Below are 15,202 nucleotides of genomic sequence, written 5' to 3'. Positions count from 1 at the left end.
CAGAAACAGATGCTCTTTACAAGGTCTGTAAACAGTCTTTGTTAACATGCGAGTGAATGTTTGCTGGATACTCCAGAACTGGAAACCTCATGTTGTTCCCTTAAGAGGATTTTGGTCTTGTTAGCCAAGTGAGCAGTCCCTCAGCAGAGGAAGGTGACAGCAGACATGTGGCCAAAGAGATCATTTAAGAGATCATTGAATCTTCCATTTCTTCAAAATCGTAGCGTTTTATAACTTAATATGGAAGCTTTTTTTAGTTTTCAACTCTAATGCTAACACCACTTGAATACTTGAGCAAACCTGTTTTTCAGGACAGCAGGGCATTTCTCAAAAAAGATAGTTTTGGTCTGACTCTGATAGTACTCCTTACCTCTTGGGAAATACCAGTCAACACCAGTCAACAGTGCCATGATGTCAGACTTGAAAAATGAGTAAAGGAATGCTATAAATGCCATATCTAATGGGATGTGTAACCTGCACAGACTTCCTCTATAGTTACATAGTGTATGAACCACAGTAGATGTACCATGTGCCTTTTTCTGTGATCAATTAATGATGATTGAGTGATCGATTAATGCTGGCTGATATGTATTCTAGTTGATTAATCACTTAGACATTGAGTAGAGACAAACAGGACAGACTTTCTTTCCTGTCTATGATGCATTATATGATGCATTATCAGTCTTATTTTTAATCTGTTCCCTTTCTTTCAAGTTTGCTGTGTAGTTGCCGTGAGCTGTTTGCTCAATGTCTCTGTTGTCAAAAGGAGCTGTTAAAGGACCGTTAGGCCAGAATAGGGGCCAGGGATGGAGTGTTCTATTCAAGCAGTCCCCTCACCTGCTTCACGGGTCACTCCCGTAACAGGACAGACAGGCTTGCTGGGGTTAGATGAACTGTCCTTTAAACTAATTGGACACAGATAGTTCTCAGATTTGTATTTTGACAGTTTAGCAAACTCAAAGCACTTAGGACTTGAGCTTTTCTGTCTAACCTGAGCCAAATGTTCTCTGTCATAAGGAAATAACGTAGCATAAAGTCTTGTCATGAGTGCTTCACACTTAATGTTAGCACCTTATGAGGTGTGAAATTTGATGTAACATTTTGAACATTCTCCAACATTTGATGAAACATTACAAACCATTACTGTAATTCACCTTCTGCAAATGGTTAAACCACAGTCGAGTGCTTCAGCATCCCTGATCAAAGGTTTAGTGATCAGTTGATTTGAATCAAGTGTGTGTGTGCTGGACTGAAATGAAAAAAAAAAATCAGAGGCAAGGAGGCGCAAGGGGATTGATTAATTTACACATATTTAGAAAAATATGAAACATGACAAGTTAAAAATAATGATAGAAATCCTCATATCTGTTACTATGTGTTTTATGTGATGGTGCAATCTGAGTCCATATTCATTCCTTTTTATGTCCACAGATTATGTTAAGTATTTTGTTGTACAATATTAGCCTTAATACTTACTTTTTCACTGGAAATATTAATCTGATTAATGTTGATACTTTGAAAAGAGTATGAGAGTAAGTGTAGACTAGAACAGTAAGAGTTAATGTCTAAATTCATTCGTGGACATGTCTATCCTTTTCTTAGAATGTGATGGATGTTTCCTGAACAGTAATGTTGTCCTATCTCAAACAACTGTTTTAAGGGTCTCATTAGTAATCCTTTAATGTGACTTGGTGCCTCTATGCTTCCTCAGTTTCACAAGGCGTTTAAGATCACATCAACAGAGGAAGCTCACAGAAGAGATTTCGCCCATCCGTGTTAGGGGGAAAAAATAGACTTTCAGACGTTTCACGTAAGACTTACGTAAGTATTTGAGCCAGTCTGAGAGCAAAGCGAGAAAACCGCCGTGTATTGAATATTGGACTGTATGCAATAGACCTAAAGAGATCTCCTGCTGAGAAGTGCGGTCTGAAACCACGATATAAAATGGTACTTCGGAGCGACATTCTAAAACCAATATGGCACGCCTTCACCGCTCTGGATTTGGATAAAACTGGAAAAGTTTCCAAATCACAACTAAAAGTAAGTTGAAATTGATTAACTTCTTCTCTGATCATGTGTGATAAGTTTTGGTTGAGAATTTGCGTAACTGCCTAAAAGAGTGCCAAGTGAAGCTCGATGTAACTGAATTAGAGAAATAAAGTGTTTCCTATGGGTTATCAAACATACTATTCTGATGTTTATGGCATTTCATTTCTTTTATATATAGGCCTAATTGCTTTATCACGGTGAAATTTTGCTCAAGATTCATTATTAGAAACATCAAGAACTGTGATAAAGTTATATCGCGCTGACAGAGAATGGAGACAAATGGCATACACTTCTTTTTCAGAGTTTGTTCATTTGTAGCTTACTCGCATTTCGATGTTTAGAACGACAATCGCTTCCCTCTTATGCTCCTTATTACGGCTGCTTTACCTAGTCAGTTTCGGATAACTCTTCGATAAGCACCCTCGTCGGGGGCATAGGCAGAAAAACGTGGACATCGCGCAGTGTGACACTGAAATTTAGTCAAAACTCCATCCGTTGTTTTGTTTAAGAAACTTAACAAACATCTCAAAGTGCCCAGAGTGCTTTGAGACCGCTACTTCAGTTGTACGTACAGCTGCTATTTTGACTCACGAAATCAATTCTGGGGGAGGTGTGTGTGTGTGTGTGTGTGTGTGTGTGGGGGGGGGGGGGGGGGGGGTGGAGGGGTACATCATGCACATCTTAAGTGCACTGAACGATCTGATGCATGTTTATGTGGTACAGTCTTGTTACAAGACAGCATATTTCCTACAAAATCTACATTTCTCAGTCATTATTAAAGCAATATCATAGCCTTAGACTTAAAAAAAGCGTGCACTAATCTATTGTTTGTCTGCCTCTATCTCTGAAGGTGCTTTCTCACAATCTTTGCACTGTGCTGGGGATCCCTCATAACTCCAGAGCCCTGGAGGAACATTTTAAAGACGATGATGCAGGGCCCGTGTCTACTCAAGGCTATATGCCTTATCTGAATAGGTTCATCTTAGACAAGGTGAGCTCTCCTTTCTTTCTTCAGTATCTGTTCTCCAAGTATGTGGGTACTGAAGGTGTGGCCCACTCATGAAGCTCTGTTTCACTATAATCCCTGGTTGACAGTCCATGGCTGGGCCTTGGAATAAATCTTTTATTATGCTATTGCTTATAATAAATAACATACAACACCACTGTTTTTTTCACAACCTTTGTTTATGACAAACCAGGATATTCCATATCTTTAGAGAGTCAAATTTTGAGAAGTAATGACTTCCCCTTTTTTCTTCATAGATGTAACCCTCCTCTTAATACTAAATGAAACTGCCTTCTCTTAGTTACTGAAGTTCATCAAAGTGTATTCTTTTCAAATGTTTGACTGATTAACTCATGTGGAGTTTCAGTCTTAAGTCTGAATGCTGTGTAAATGAGTGCATAAAACCCTCACATTGTAGGAGAGAAGCTTACAGTTGTTGATTTACACTGCTGCGTTTTCTCAAGTCACATTCAGCAGTTTGTGTTTTCTGTTTGTGCTGCATTTTCATCACTTTTTGTCATAATTCACCACAACAAAAACACTAACAGTAAAAAGTGCCTAAGTGATGTCGAATTTTGAACTGTTTTGCTGAAATATTTTGACTATTTTGAATAACTCATCTTGTGACTCTGTAATTTTCAGTGTTAGTCTTGAAAAGAAGACTTCGCATTTGAATAATTTACCACAAAAACTGAAACCTCTACTTTGCAGGAGGTTATTTAAAAATCAGCGGTCAGTATCTGATAATATGTGTGACAGTTTACCACTGCACATGGACTGATCTGGAACTTTTTACAAATGTGCTTATTATCACTGTACTATATTATTACTTTATAAAATATATGTATTTTATAAAGTAATATATTAATAAATGTACATATATTAACTTATCTGTGCTTATTTGTAGAAGTGTACAATAAGCATGCTAGATGTTGATAAAGCCATCACCAAGAAACAGTTTGAGTCGAGACTTTCAGAGTTCTCATAGTACTTGGAAGATATTTCAGACCTTGTTGCCTCAGTTCTCCGACTTGAAGGAGTATTCACTGAGAAACACAAAATCACCACCAAGAAGATTTGATTGTGTTGTCTTGGTTACCAACCAGTAAATAATGCAGTCTGTTGGGATGCAGTTTTTTATTCCTCACCGTGAAATATTGGGACAGTCTATATTAGGAGACAAAACTAAATGTAATAAATATATTCATTGCAGGCTGAGGGGGATTTTGACGTTATGGAAGTAAACAAGATGTGCTGGACGCTGTGTGTTCGTAAAAACATGAGTAACAACTTGCTCATCTCAGACCAGGATGCCTTCAAGGTGTGGTGTATTTTCAACTTCTTGTCAGAGGACAAGTACCCTCTGATCATTGTGATAGAGGAGGTGAGACATTGCATCTTTTTGAATTTTAGACTTCTCTATACTGTCCTCTGTACTGTGTATTCCCTCCAAATTTCATATTATATCAGCTGCCAGGAACATACAGTTGTTTTATCTTATAACTGTCAGATTGAGTATTTCTTGCGGAAATTGATGGATGCTATGGGAACAGCCTGGAGTGAGGAGAGGTTTCAGGATTACAAAGTGCAACTGAGCAAAAGAGGCAGTGTCCTGAATGCATGGGAGCTGATAGAGCTGGTTTGCTTGGGCCACTTCACTAAGAGACTGGACCGTCAGACTGTCTCCATGGGAATTCATGAAGTGTTCCAGGAGCTCATCTTGGACGTTCTTAAACAGGTCAGATCCTTGGCTGCATCCGCCCTTGTCTGTCATCCTCCCTCTCTGTCTCTGCGCGTGCACACACACACACACACACACACACACACACACACACACACACACACACACACACACACACACACACACAAACACAGAGTTTATATTTACTGTATCACACATATATGCACATTATTACAGTGTGAACTCCCAGAATAATGTGTAAGTTAAAATGAGATATATGTACAATTGGACAGACATTAGCTGTTTATTCATTTATTTATTTTTAAAAGGGATATATGACAAAGAAAGGTCACCTGAGGAAAAACTGGACAGAGCGCTGGTTTGTGCTTCAGCTTAACTGTATTACGTATTATGTGAGTGAGGATCTAACTGAAAAAAAGGGGGTCATTCCACTGGATAGAAACTGTTCTGTTGAGGTAAGAGCTTGATCACGACAAACCATACATACCTCAAAGTTAGATACAATAATAGTTTTATGTATGCTTATAGTTTTGTATCTTTTATAGCACAAATTCAGTTTAATTTATTACGCAAGTAATATGTGTCTACTATTAACAGTAGCACAGTTTAAATTCTTTTAGTAGTCAAAACATGCTAGCAGAAAGCATACCTTTAATAACCAGCTTCTTGAGTTACTGTCCTCTGAAGGAAACCTTCCATGGAGGAAAGCCTGGAAGTATAACATCTCTCTCTTTTACTTTGCAGATTTTGCCAGAGAAAGAAGGAAAGAGATGTCTGTTCATTGTCAGATGTGCTGACAAAAGTTTTGAGATCAATGGTACTGATAAAAAGAGAAGACAAGAGTGGATTCACGGTAGTACTTCTGTCACACATTTCTTAACCCGTTTCATATGCAAAACAGCTGCAATGTATCATGTCTCACAGCTTCTGAGTGTTGAGAAAGATGTGTAACCTGTGCTGTCCTCCCTCTGTCTCATAGCCATCCAGGGCTGCATCAGCAGGCTGAGGCAGGGTCTCCCTACCCCACACAGGGAGGCTCGTGACAGGCGCAGGGAACTCAGGAGCAGAATGCAGGTGGAGCAGGAAGACCTGGAAGTGAAGATGATGCAGCTCCAGCTTGCAAATGAAACCAAACAGAAAGAACTGGAGGCCATGAGAAAGGTACTATGGCTGGGTTCTCCTTTTACTCCCGGTTCCCACCGGAGCTCACAGTCCACACCCTCATTCTGCCCTGCTAACCAGCGGTATACAGTGTTGCAATGACAGAGAACCAGAATCAGATAAATGAGATTGGAGCAGCAGAGTTAGTTATGTGCCATGTGAGATAGGGGTGCTTTATCCCCCACCCTCATTTGTTTTGGTTGTTTTTGGTGGAAGGCAATTTTCAGGGGTAGATATCAACAGAATTTCCCCTTAGATCAGAATCAGAATCAGAATCGGATTTATTGGTCAAGTATGTTAACACACACAAGGAATTTGGTTCCGGCCGTTGGTGTCTCTCTAGTACTACAGGTAATATACAGACAATGTACATATTACTTACAGACCAGAGCACACAATATACAAGCAATATACAGACTGTACAGAATGTACATGAACAACGGTAATGTGCATATGTCCCAGTGCAATGTTGTGAGTGGTTTGGTCCCACTTTCATGTATTGTATAAATGGTACTTTATTTTATTTTCATCCAGAACCAGCCTAGATGTAAGAAAATAAGAGCAGAGAAAAAGTGTTGATTCAAGACTTTAAGACTTCAAGATTTAACTTGCTGCAGAGACATTTCTCTTGTAATAATATTGTCACTGGTGTTTTAAAGTAACATGGATTCAGCTGTCCATTGTCAAGTTTTTGTTTATTTTGTATGGAGTTACCCCTGCGATGGACTGGCGACCTGTCCAGGGCGTTCCCCTGCCTTTTGCCCAATGAATGCTGGAATGCTCCAGCACCCCCACAACCCTAATTAGGATAAGTGGCTTAGATAGTGAGTGAGTGGGTGTATGGAGTTACAAAAGAGTTTTAGGTTGACAAGAGTTATCATGTAAGCATTAGACTAAACAACATATTGGTTAAGTATAAGTGCACAGACATTAAACTGTTAATGTTTAGTTTTCTTAGGAGCTTGTCTAATTTAAATATTGTTTTTTCATGGCAATAGGACACTGCGTTACACAACACAGGGTGTCAGCTGTTAAACTTCTGACCCATGAAATAGACCAAAAGATATCCTTCACACTATGTACAAGAGCAATGAAAAAAAATCTGTATGTTAAAGCACTGAAGCTCTCAGTCAGATTAATGATGATGCATGTTTTACATTTTTGGAACATTCTCGTCTCATTAGGGGCAAATTCCCCATATGCAAAACAAGTGTTATGGGTGCACCTGTCAAGTCAGAGGCAGTGACTGTGAACCCGTACTTCCTGAGTGCATGTACCGTTGTTGCAGAGTGGCCTCTTCTTCCTGTTTGGGCCCTGTAATCTTCTTCACTAGCTTTACACATGCCATCTTTTGCTTGACTGCTACTTATATAACCAGACAATCAAGTTATTTTATGTCTACAATTATTTTGTTGGTTGTAATGGTTCAAAGTGTCACCAAAAATCATTGGTTAGAGGATTAGACCCAGGGAGGGATATGGGATTGGCATTTTTGAATGTACAGAAATAGTTTATGCTTGAATGTTCGTTAGAATTCTGTTATCTACCGCAAGACTTTTTAGAGGAACGCTAAACATCTGCTGTTTGCATGAGCTCCCACACATTACATATTTGTGCGATTGGCAAGAGCAGTAAAAATAGCCTGCTCATTATTTCCTTAATACTTACCACACGGTTGCTCTCGAAGTTTTTCTCAGTTGTCAAGTTTTAATCCCCCCCCCATAACTAAATACACACTTTTTCCCTTGCTCATGTTCTGCTTTGTTGTCTCTTACCCTGGCAGAAACTAGAGGAAGCCGCAGCCATGGCAGCCCTGGAGGAACAGAGACGAGTCCAGACTCAGTTGGAGCTGCAGAACCATTACAAAATGGACCTGGAGAGAGAGAAAATGGTAATCATGACAACCAAAATCTCACTCTGTTGCCATGTTGTAAGTTATGTACCAGTTTGGGTGGTTGATGATAACCGCATGCATTCTCCAGTATACGTGTAGTCAATTACTGCTTCTCTTTATCTGCCAGTGTACAAAAGGGCCCAATGCAATTTCCCCAGAATTGTCTACAACTTTGACAATAGGAGTCACTGAAGTGCAATTAGGGAGAGAGTTATGTCTTGTAGTAAAGGATTGGTGAGTTAGCGGACAGATTTTTCGCTAATTCTTGTGGTCCACTTTTACATATCCTGCCCTCTTCACATGAAAGTTCAATAAGTATTTGTCATGATGTTTTCTGTTCCAGGGATTACTTTTCCTGCTTTAGACAGTCTTTGTTACTCATTCATGAAAGTGTTAAGTATGTGTGTGTATGTATGTCTGTTTAGGTTCGTCTTAAGATGGAGGAACAGGTAGCTCAGAAGTCTAATGAGCTGGAGCAGTACCTTCAGCGTGTGCACGAGCTGGAGGACATGTACCATCGGCTGGAGGAGGCACTAGAGGATGAGAGACGTGCCAGACAGGACGAGGAAGCCCTGCGCAGGCTGCAGGCCAAGTAACCTCACACACACACACACACATGCAAAAATATACAAATGCACTGTTTACGAAAGTTGTATTCATATGTGGGATTTTGCACGTATATATGTGTGTGTGTGTGTGTGTGTGTGTGTGTGTGTAGACTGCTGGAGGAGGAAGTCAGTAAGAGGGCAGAGTTGGAACAGATTCACCTGCAGCAGCAGCAGGCTATCTCTCAGACTCAGGCAGAGAAGGAGGAGCTAGAGAGAGACCAGCTGACCAAGGAGAGTGCTCTGCAGGCTGCTATGCAACAGCTGGAGAACCTGGAGAGGAGGAGACAGGGCGCACAAGAGGAGTATGAGGTCTGTTGTCGCACCCACAGTAGTCAACCACACCTTCATTTGTGATATCCTTTTAGTCCTCCCGTACAAGCCACCTAGTGGTTATGATGCTGATGTCTATAGGCAAGGATTATTACCATTGACACCCCATCCTTTCATCCTTCACAAGCAAGGATTATTACCATTGACACCCCATCCTTTCATCCTTCACAAACATAATCATTTCAAAAGCCTGTGAACCCTTGTAATCTAAAGTAAGCCCAGAGGAACCAAAAAGAGACTCAAGGTTTCTAGTGGGTTTTTTTTGACATTTCATTCATACAGCTCAAACTCTGCTCTTATGACTTGTATTTTAAGCCTCTTAAATAAAATATGGAACTTACATTTTACTAGTTCAAGTATACAAGCACAGATGTAATCATGAATAGATAAATGATCTGTGCCACACATCCACAATGTATACTGTTTTATACTTGGAAAACATGTAGAAAACCTGCTTTCGATAATCTGCATAGCTGGACACAGAGGTTCAGCTATACAGCTCAGCATATCTTGATCAACTACTGTATGCTATGTACTTCCTAGGGTCCCATTATGATGGAAACATTTATTTCTAAACATACAACCCTACAGCATTAGCCAAGCAAGTACTTAACTACTTAAACCAGCATTACGTTTTGACACATGGAGGTGACAAACCTTGAGAGAGAAAGATTTTATTCAACATGTAGTACCCCCCCCCAGCCGAAATACTCACTACTAATAGTTAGTTTAAATAAAATCGCCATCATCGTCATCATCATCATCATCATCATCATCATCATCTTAATAATCATCATCAACAACAACTGGCTAACAAACTAACTGACTAAATAAATAAATAAACATAAGTAAAAATGAAAGTGCATGTTCTAACGGCTTCACTTTTGTGTTCACTTTCGGGGAATTGTTTAGTATAAAATCTTCAGCTATGAGCTGAAAAATAAAAACTGAACACACCACTTTCCAAAAATGCATCAGTTAAAAACCATTGATAGATGAATCACGTCCATTTTGGACTCACGCGGACAGAGGCATTTGCTGTGTAGGCAGAGGGAAATCCAAGAACCACATTTTGTAGATCCACAAAACTTGGTTCTGGTTTGGGTTGACACAAATTTTTCAAATCCGCCATCAAACGCCAAATCCCTCCAGTGGGTTGTTTGTGGTAGCTGTGAGGGGGAAAAGGCTCAGCTGGGGACGAGTGAAAAAGAGAAGTGTCAGCAGTTTTCTAAATGGCATTAGATTTTAAATAGGACTGTTACCTTATCTTTATTAAGACTGAGAATACGTCTGAAGGGAAAGATATTATCTTCTGTCTGCATATGATGACTGTGAATATTTGTGTTTGTTTTTTGTATGTGTTTTAGGCAGTGACAAAGAAACTGACCCAGGCAACCATTAAGACCAAGAGCTGGAAAGACAAGGTTGCCCACCATGAGGGGCTAATTCGTCTCATTCAACCGGGTATGACTGAGTCTGTGGATTTCAAACACACACCTTCTTTGAATCCAGAATTCTTTTTGGGTTTGTCATATATTTCTAGAATAAGATGACTGGTTATATATTGTTCCATTATCAGGGCACAAGGAGCCTGTCAAGATGACCAACTGGGGTCCTTCAGCCTTTACAGATGCAGAATTGGAAATGAGAGAGAAGAACTGGCAGCACAGGAAGAATAAGACTGCTGAGAATCAGTAGTACATCAGTGGTTTTTTCTACAGTATCTATCATGCACTGTCAAACAAATAAATATACAGTAGATGCTAAAATGCTGGTATACTTTGTGTTCTATCATTGGCACATCTCACATGAATGAAACAGCTCTGGAGTTACTGATTTGAGAGGCCTAATTATTTAACTTTTAATTTGTAGAGGAGTCATCTGCCTTATTAATTTTATTTTACTTACTTGAATTTCAATATTTCTCTCTGACAAGTCATTTGGGACATGAGTGTATTTGGAAAAAAAAGTAACTTAAAAAGGAATTTTTTTGAATACTCAAGTCCATTTCAATACATTTTGTGTCTAACCCGAACCCCAACTTGTACAATGATATTTTAATTTTGTGTGCTCTTTTTCATGTGAAAAATGACAGATGGGAAGTGTATTTCTTTCTTTCCTTCTTTCTTTCTTTCTTTCTTTCTTTCTTTCTTTCTTTCTTTCTGTTTATTTTTTTTAAAAAAAATTGAGATATCAGCATTGTGATGCTTTATCTTTTAAGAACCACTAGATGTCACCCTTGATAAGCAGTTTAAATGTACACACACGTGATTCAATCCTGGCGATCCACTGGAAAGAAATAAAACATCTAGTTAAACTAATATATGTCTTCTGTCAGTTAGTTGGATCAGGAAATCAGGAAACTAAAAAAAAAACAACTTTATTGCATTAAGTACTAGAACAAACTAAATTAAGTTTAGAAGTACTTATAAAACATTTCTGTGAAACATTTCTGTTGTCCTCAAATTGAAGAATGGAGAAGCTCTCAGACTGTTTTGTGCACTTACAGAATCTCTGTCGTGACCGTGAAACGTGTTACATGAGGGATTCATCATTATTCTCATTAAACATACACAGAAGAGAAATTAAGAGGAAAATTTTTTATTTATATTGCACCTTTCATACACTGCACTTTAGTTCAAAGTGCTTAGAGTGGCTGAAAAGTGAATTTGTGTTAAGACAAACATGCTAAAAGAAGATACATTTGTAGTAATGAAAGGGTAATCGCACAGTAAGTATAGCAGGTGTTGAACTATGTCTGGGGTTATGAGATGCTTTCTTATCCACTTTGCAATCTATGCCCATTCAGGCATAAATATTCTCTTCTTACATGTTATTTGTTTCGCTTTCAGTGAATCACTCTCATGGATGAGTCTGAACCTGTTCGGATTAAAGTGCCAAACCCTGATGTCATATTTGAATTATGATAATTATTGTACCGACTATTCTTGGAAAGCCCGAGGCAGTGAGGGGGAGAAGTAGTGTCAGACAGGGCGGCCTGAATTGCCAATCATTGTTCTGGTGTTGGTAAAAATTGTGGAGGGCTCCACCCTGCTCTGTTCTGGCGCGTGGGGGCATGTAATGACTAGTAGCGAAAAATGAAAAAATACTTGATTTCGAAGTGTTCTGTGCATGCTTCCAGGGCTGCACGATGTCTCACCATCTCCTCTTTTTTTTGTGTGTGTGTGTGTGTGTGTGTGTGTGTGTGTGTGTTCGGGGGGGGGGGGGTTATAACAGGTGCTGAGGTTAAAGGGGCTTGATACAGCTGCAATGTCATTCTCCAGATGTTACTGGCATGCATAGCTCATTCTACATGCATAGTTCACTCATTAAGAGGAAAAGACCAAACTGTCCATTCTCTTCCCGAACAACTTTTGGATGTTACATTTGTAAGGACATCATTCAAATTTGCTGTCATTAGGGCCATAAAACACTGGCTGGTTTGCTACTCAAGGGAGAATGATTATTTGCATATTTTCTAAGTGGACTCTCTAAGTTTAGAATCAGGATGTTGTTTACGCCACTACAGAACGTAACATTACAGAGCATAGGCAGTTACTCCTCTGAAATCTGACGATTTTTTGGATGAGCAAATCAGTATTTTGTTTCAGTCCAAAGTTGTTTTTGATCTGAAACAGCCTTTGCTCTTTAAAATTTTGAACATTTCTCCACATTTTCAGACATAAATATGCCCTACGCAAAAATCCCTTCCCATGCTTTAAGTTGAGAAATTTCCACTCTGAAATTTAGCATCAGACAAGATGAAAACAATTCACCTTAGTTTGACCTCAGTCTTTCCCAGTTCTCCTGTTATATGGCTGAAATACATTTGACCTAAATGAAACAGTATAGCTGTAATGATCCGTCACTTAGCAGGCACGTATGGCGTTACAGAGACTTGTGTCTTTGTCAAAACAAGCAGGCCTACGTGACAGCATTACTGTGTTCCTGGCAGCATCTAAGGCTGGAGCCCACATTCACCCCCACTGAGGAATGATCCTCCGTGTCTTGAGTGACAAACAGGGAGTGTTACACTATCTGAAATTATCATCTGTGGGTGACTGTCTTCATCACACAGGAATCCGGACTGATCTCTATTCTCGACTAATGAGAAGTCACATTGTAAGAGCAAACTGTTCATTCCGGGGCTAAAGGTGAAGAGTTGGAGATGATGTAGATTACATGAATAGACCTGTTTGCTTAAACGTCTCTGCAGTCAGGGCCAATGTCACACAGGGAACGCGTGCTCGTGTTTTATTGCACATACTGAAACTGTAAGGTGTACTGAAAATGACTCTTGCTGACGCATACAGCTGGAATGTGGCAGATCAAAAAACAATACATCAAAATCACAACAGCTCCTTTTATGGACTTGTTTGTTTGTGTGATTGGCTATCCTTCAAACTGTATACCTCAAGGCCTTTGTCTTACAAAATAAGGAGCACTGAAATTTGTGGCGGATTCCATGTGGTGTTCAACTTTTCCATAAACTTATTGTCTTTTTCCCTCAAACATAATGATTAGTGATGGAAGCCAGGCATGAAACTCAAAACTGTCAAACAAATTAGATAATGTGGAAAAAAAAAAAAACTCTGGCAATTTTGTCCTCCCAAAATCCTTGTTTATAAATAGATTCCATGAGAATATTGTTTTTTGTTTTTGAGGTGGATATAAAAAGGAGGTATACGTAAGTGTTCGTGTTTAATGTGCGCAGTGAGAGTTTCATCGTGAAACTCCGTGAGAAACAGACCACTTCATCTCTGTAACTGAATTGCACAAGATTTGGCATTCTAGACTCAAGCAAAAATATCACTGCTCATCTGCTTGCAGCCCCTTGTGCCCATTACCAATTGACTTGAGTCCTAGCCAAAAGATTCTCGTTTAAGCCGATTTGGAATGGGAACATTCCTCCACACTGTCTGCTCATGAATAAATCCACTGCAGATGCTGCTTTTCTGATGTTTTCCGAAAATGACCTCACAGCATTGTGTACATATTGCCCTCTTGGTCCCTTGAGGGTGGAGATCACAGGCACTAACCATGCGGGATAAATGACATCAGTATTTTTGCAGATGAATGGCACCAAGCGGGCCAACAAAAATCCAACCCAGCCATGCTCATCTCACACACACAGACTTTCCCTGTGGGGTCAAAACTTTTCCAGTGAGTTGTAAATTAATCGAAGGGATTTTTCTAAGTGCCATGCAAATGTTCTTTTTGATTGTCATTTTTGCATGCAGTGAGGGTCTAAATGATAAGCACCATTCTGATGAAAGCAACCCTTTCAGTGTAGCTCTGAACAGGAATTTGAGTGTTTACAAAACCAGCAAATATCGGTATATTGGTGGTAGAATTCCAGGAAATGAGATCAATAATAGCAGTGTTGCAACAGGTGCAAACCATGGGCCAGAGCCTCTTAAAGCTGTCCAGTCTCTCCCTGTTCTACTGTTAATCAGTATTTTGCATGCCTGTGTCACACTCACATTGTTGATTTGCCTTATGAACAAAACATAGACAGTTTTAGAAAATAACATCTGTTCTGTATTATCTTTGCCAACAAGTATTTTAAGAATTCCATGTACCACAGTATGCACTGAAACATCAATTACACCATGAACATATCCTTAGTCAAAATGGTGCCGATTTGATACCATATCTATATCTATATCTGTATCTGTATCTATATCTATATCTGTATCTGTATCTGTATCTATATCTACAGATGACAAATATATGGCTGCTGTAAGTTTCTAAGTTCAAATGCAAGTCAAAAGACAGGCATACAGTATGTTAAATTTCATTAAGATTTGTCATTGGCTGTCTGATTAAGATAGTCTTCAATGGGTTTTCAATTCTCTGGGAGAAAAGTCACTATGTATCCAATCATATAATACATGATAAATTGATTCTAATGTCTCCTCTGAGTGCCATTAACTACAGTTTCTCCAAATGAGCCCATCTGTCCCCATTCCTTAGACTCCAGTGGGATTACTGCTTCCGCCGCATCCCTCTTTTCTGGGCTGGCCTGTCTAAGCCCCCCCGTCCCACAGTCAGCTATATTTGGATAGGCCTGCCAGAGACCAACAATCCAGATGTTAGTCAGCCCAACACCTGCTCTCAGTACAAGCCAGCTGGGAGAGTGAGTACAAGAGCATGTCCCCAATGTCGGAACTCCCATTCAGTGTTGCCTGCTTCCTCCACTTACAGCCACTGGAGTGCTTCGCAGTCCCGCCGTGGAGGCGCCTGTCGGCCTGCCGCCACTCTCCTTGCCCAGCCACTCTGTCATTATTGGAAGTGAGAAGTCTTGGTGGAGCCTAGACTGAGCTCCAAAGTCAGTTCCGTTCCAAAGGTGTCTTCTTACTTCGCAGTGAGCGGAGAGACAGAGTGAGGTTAGTTCAATCCAGAATCTCGGAACAAAGGAGAGATTTATACCAACAATGCCTTTGTCAACG

The 15,202-nt window shown here is 39.7% G+C and overlaps 1 protein-coding gene across 1 annotated transcript; it reads left to right on the top strand.

The window, feature by feature from the left end:
• Positions 1 to 1,944: 1,944 nt before the first annotated feature.
• swap70a (switching B cell complex subunit SWAP70a) lies at positions 1,945 to 10,448 on the top strand. Its single transcript, XM_030766224.1, has 12 exons — positions 1,945 to 2,040; positions 2,900 to 3,040; positions 4,269 to 4,439; positions 4,566 to 4,793; positions 5,066 to 5,212; positions 5,502 to 5,610; positions 5,737 to 5,918; positions 7,702 to 7,809; positions 8,238 to 8,404; positions 8,531 to 8,729; positions 10,118 to 10,214; positions 10,330 to 10,448. The coding sequence occupies exons 1-12, from the start codon at positions 1,945 to 1,947 to the stop codon at positions 10,446 to 10,448; spliced, it is 1,764 nt and encodes a 587-aa protein (XP_030622084.1).
• The last annotated feature ends 4,754 nt before the right edge of the window (positions 10,449 to 15,202 follow it).

Source organism: Chanos chanos, chromosome 2 (assembly GCF_902362185.1).
Source record: "Chanos chanos chromosome 2, fChaCha1.1, whole genome shotgun sequence".
NCBI lineage: Eukaryota > Metazoa > Chordata > Actinopteri > Gonorynchiformes > Chanidae > Chanos > Chanos chanos.
This window is presented reverse-complemented; position numbering and strand designations above follow the sequence as displayed.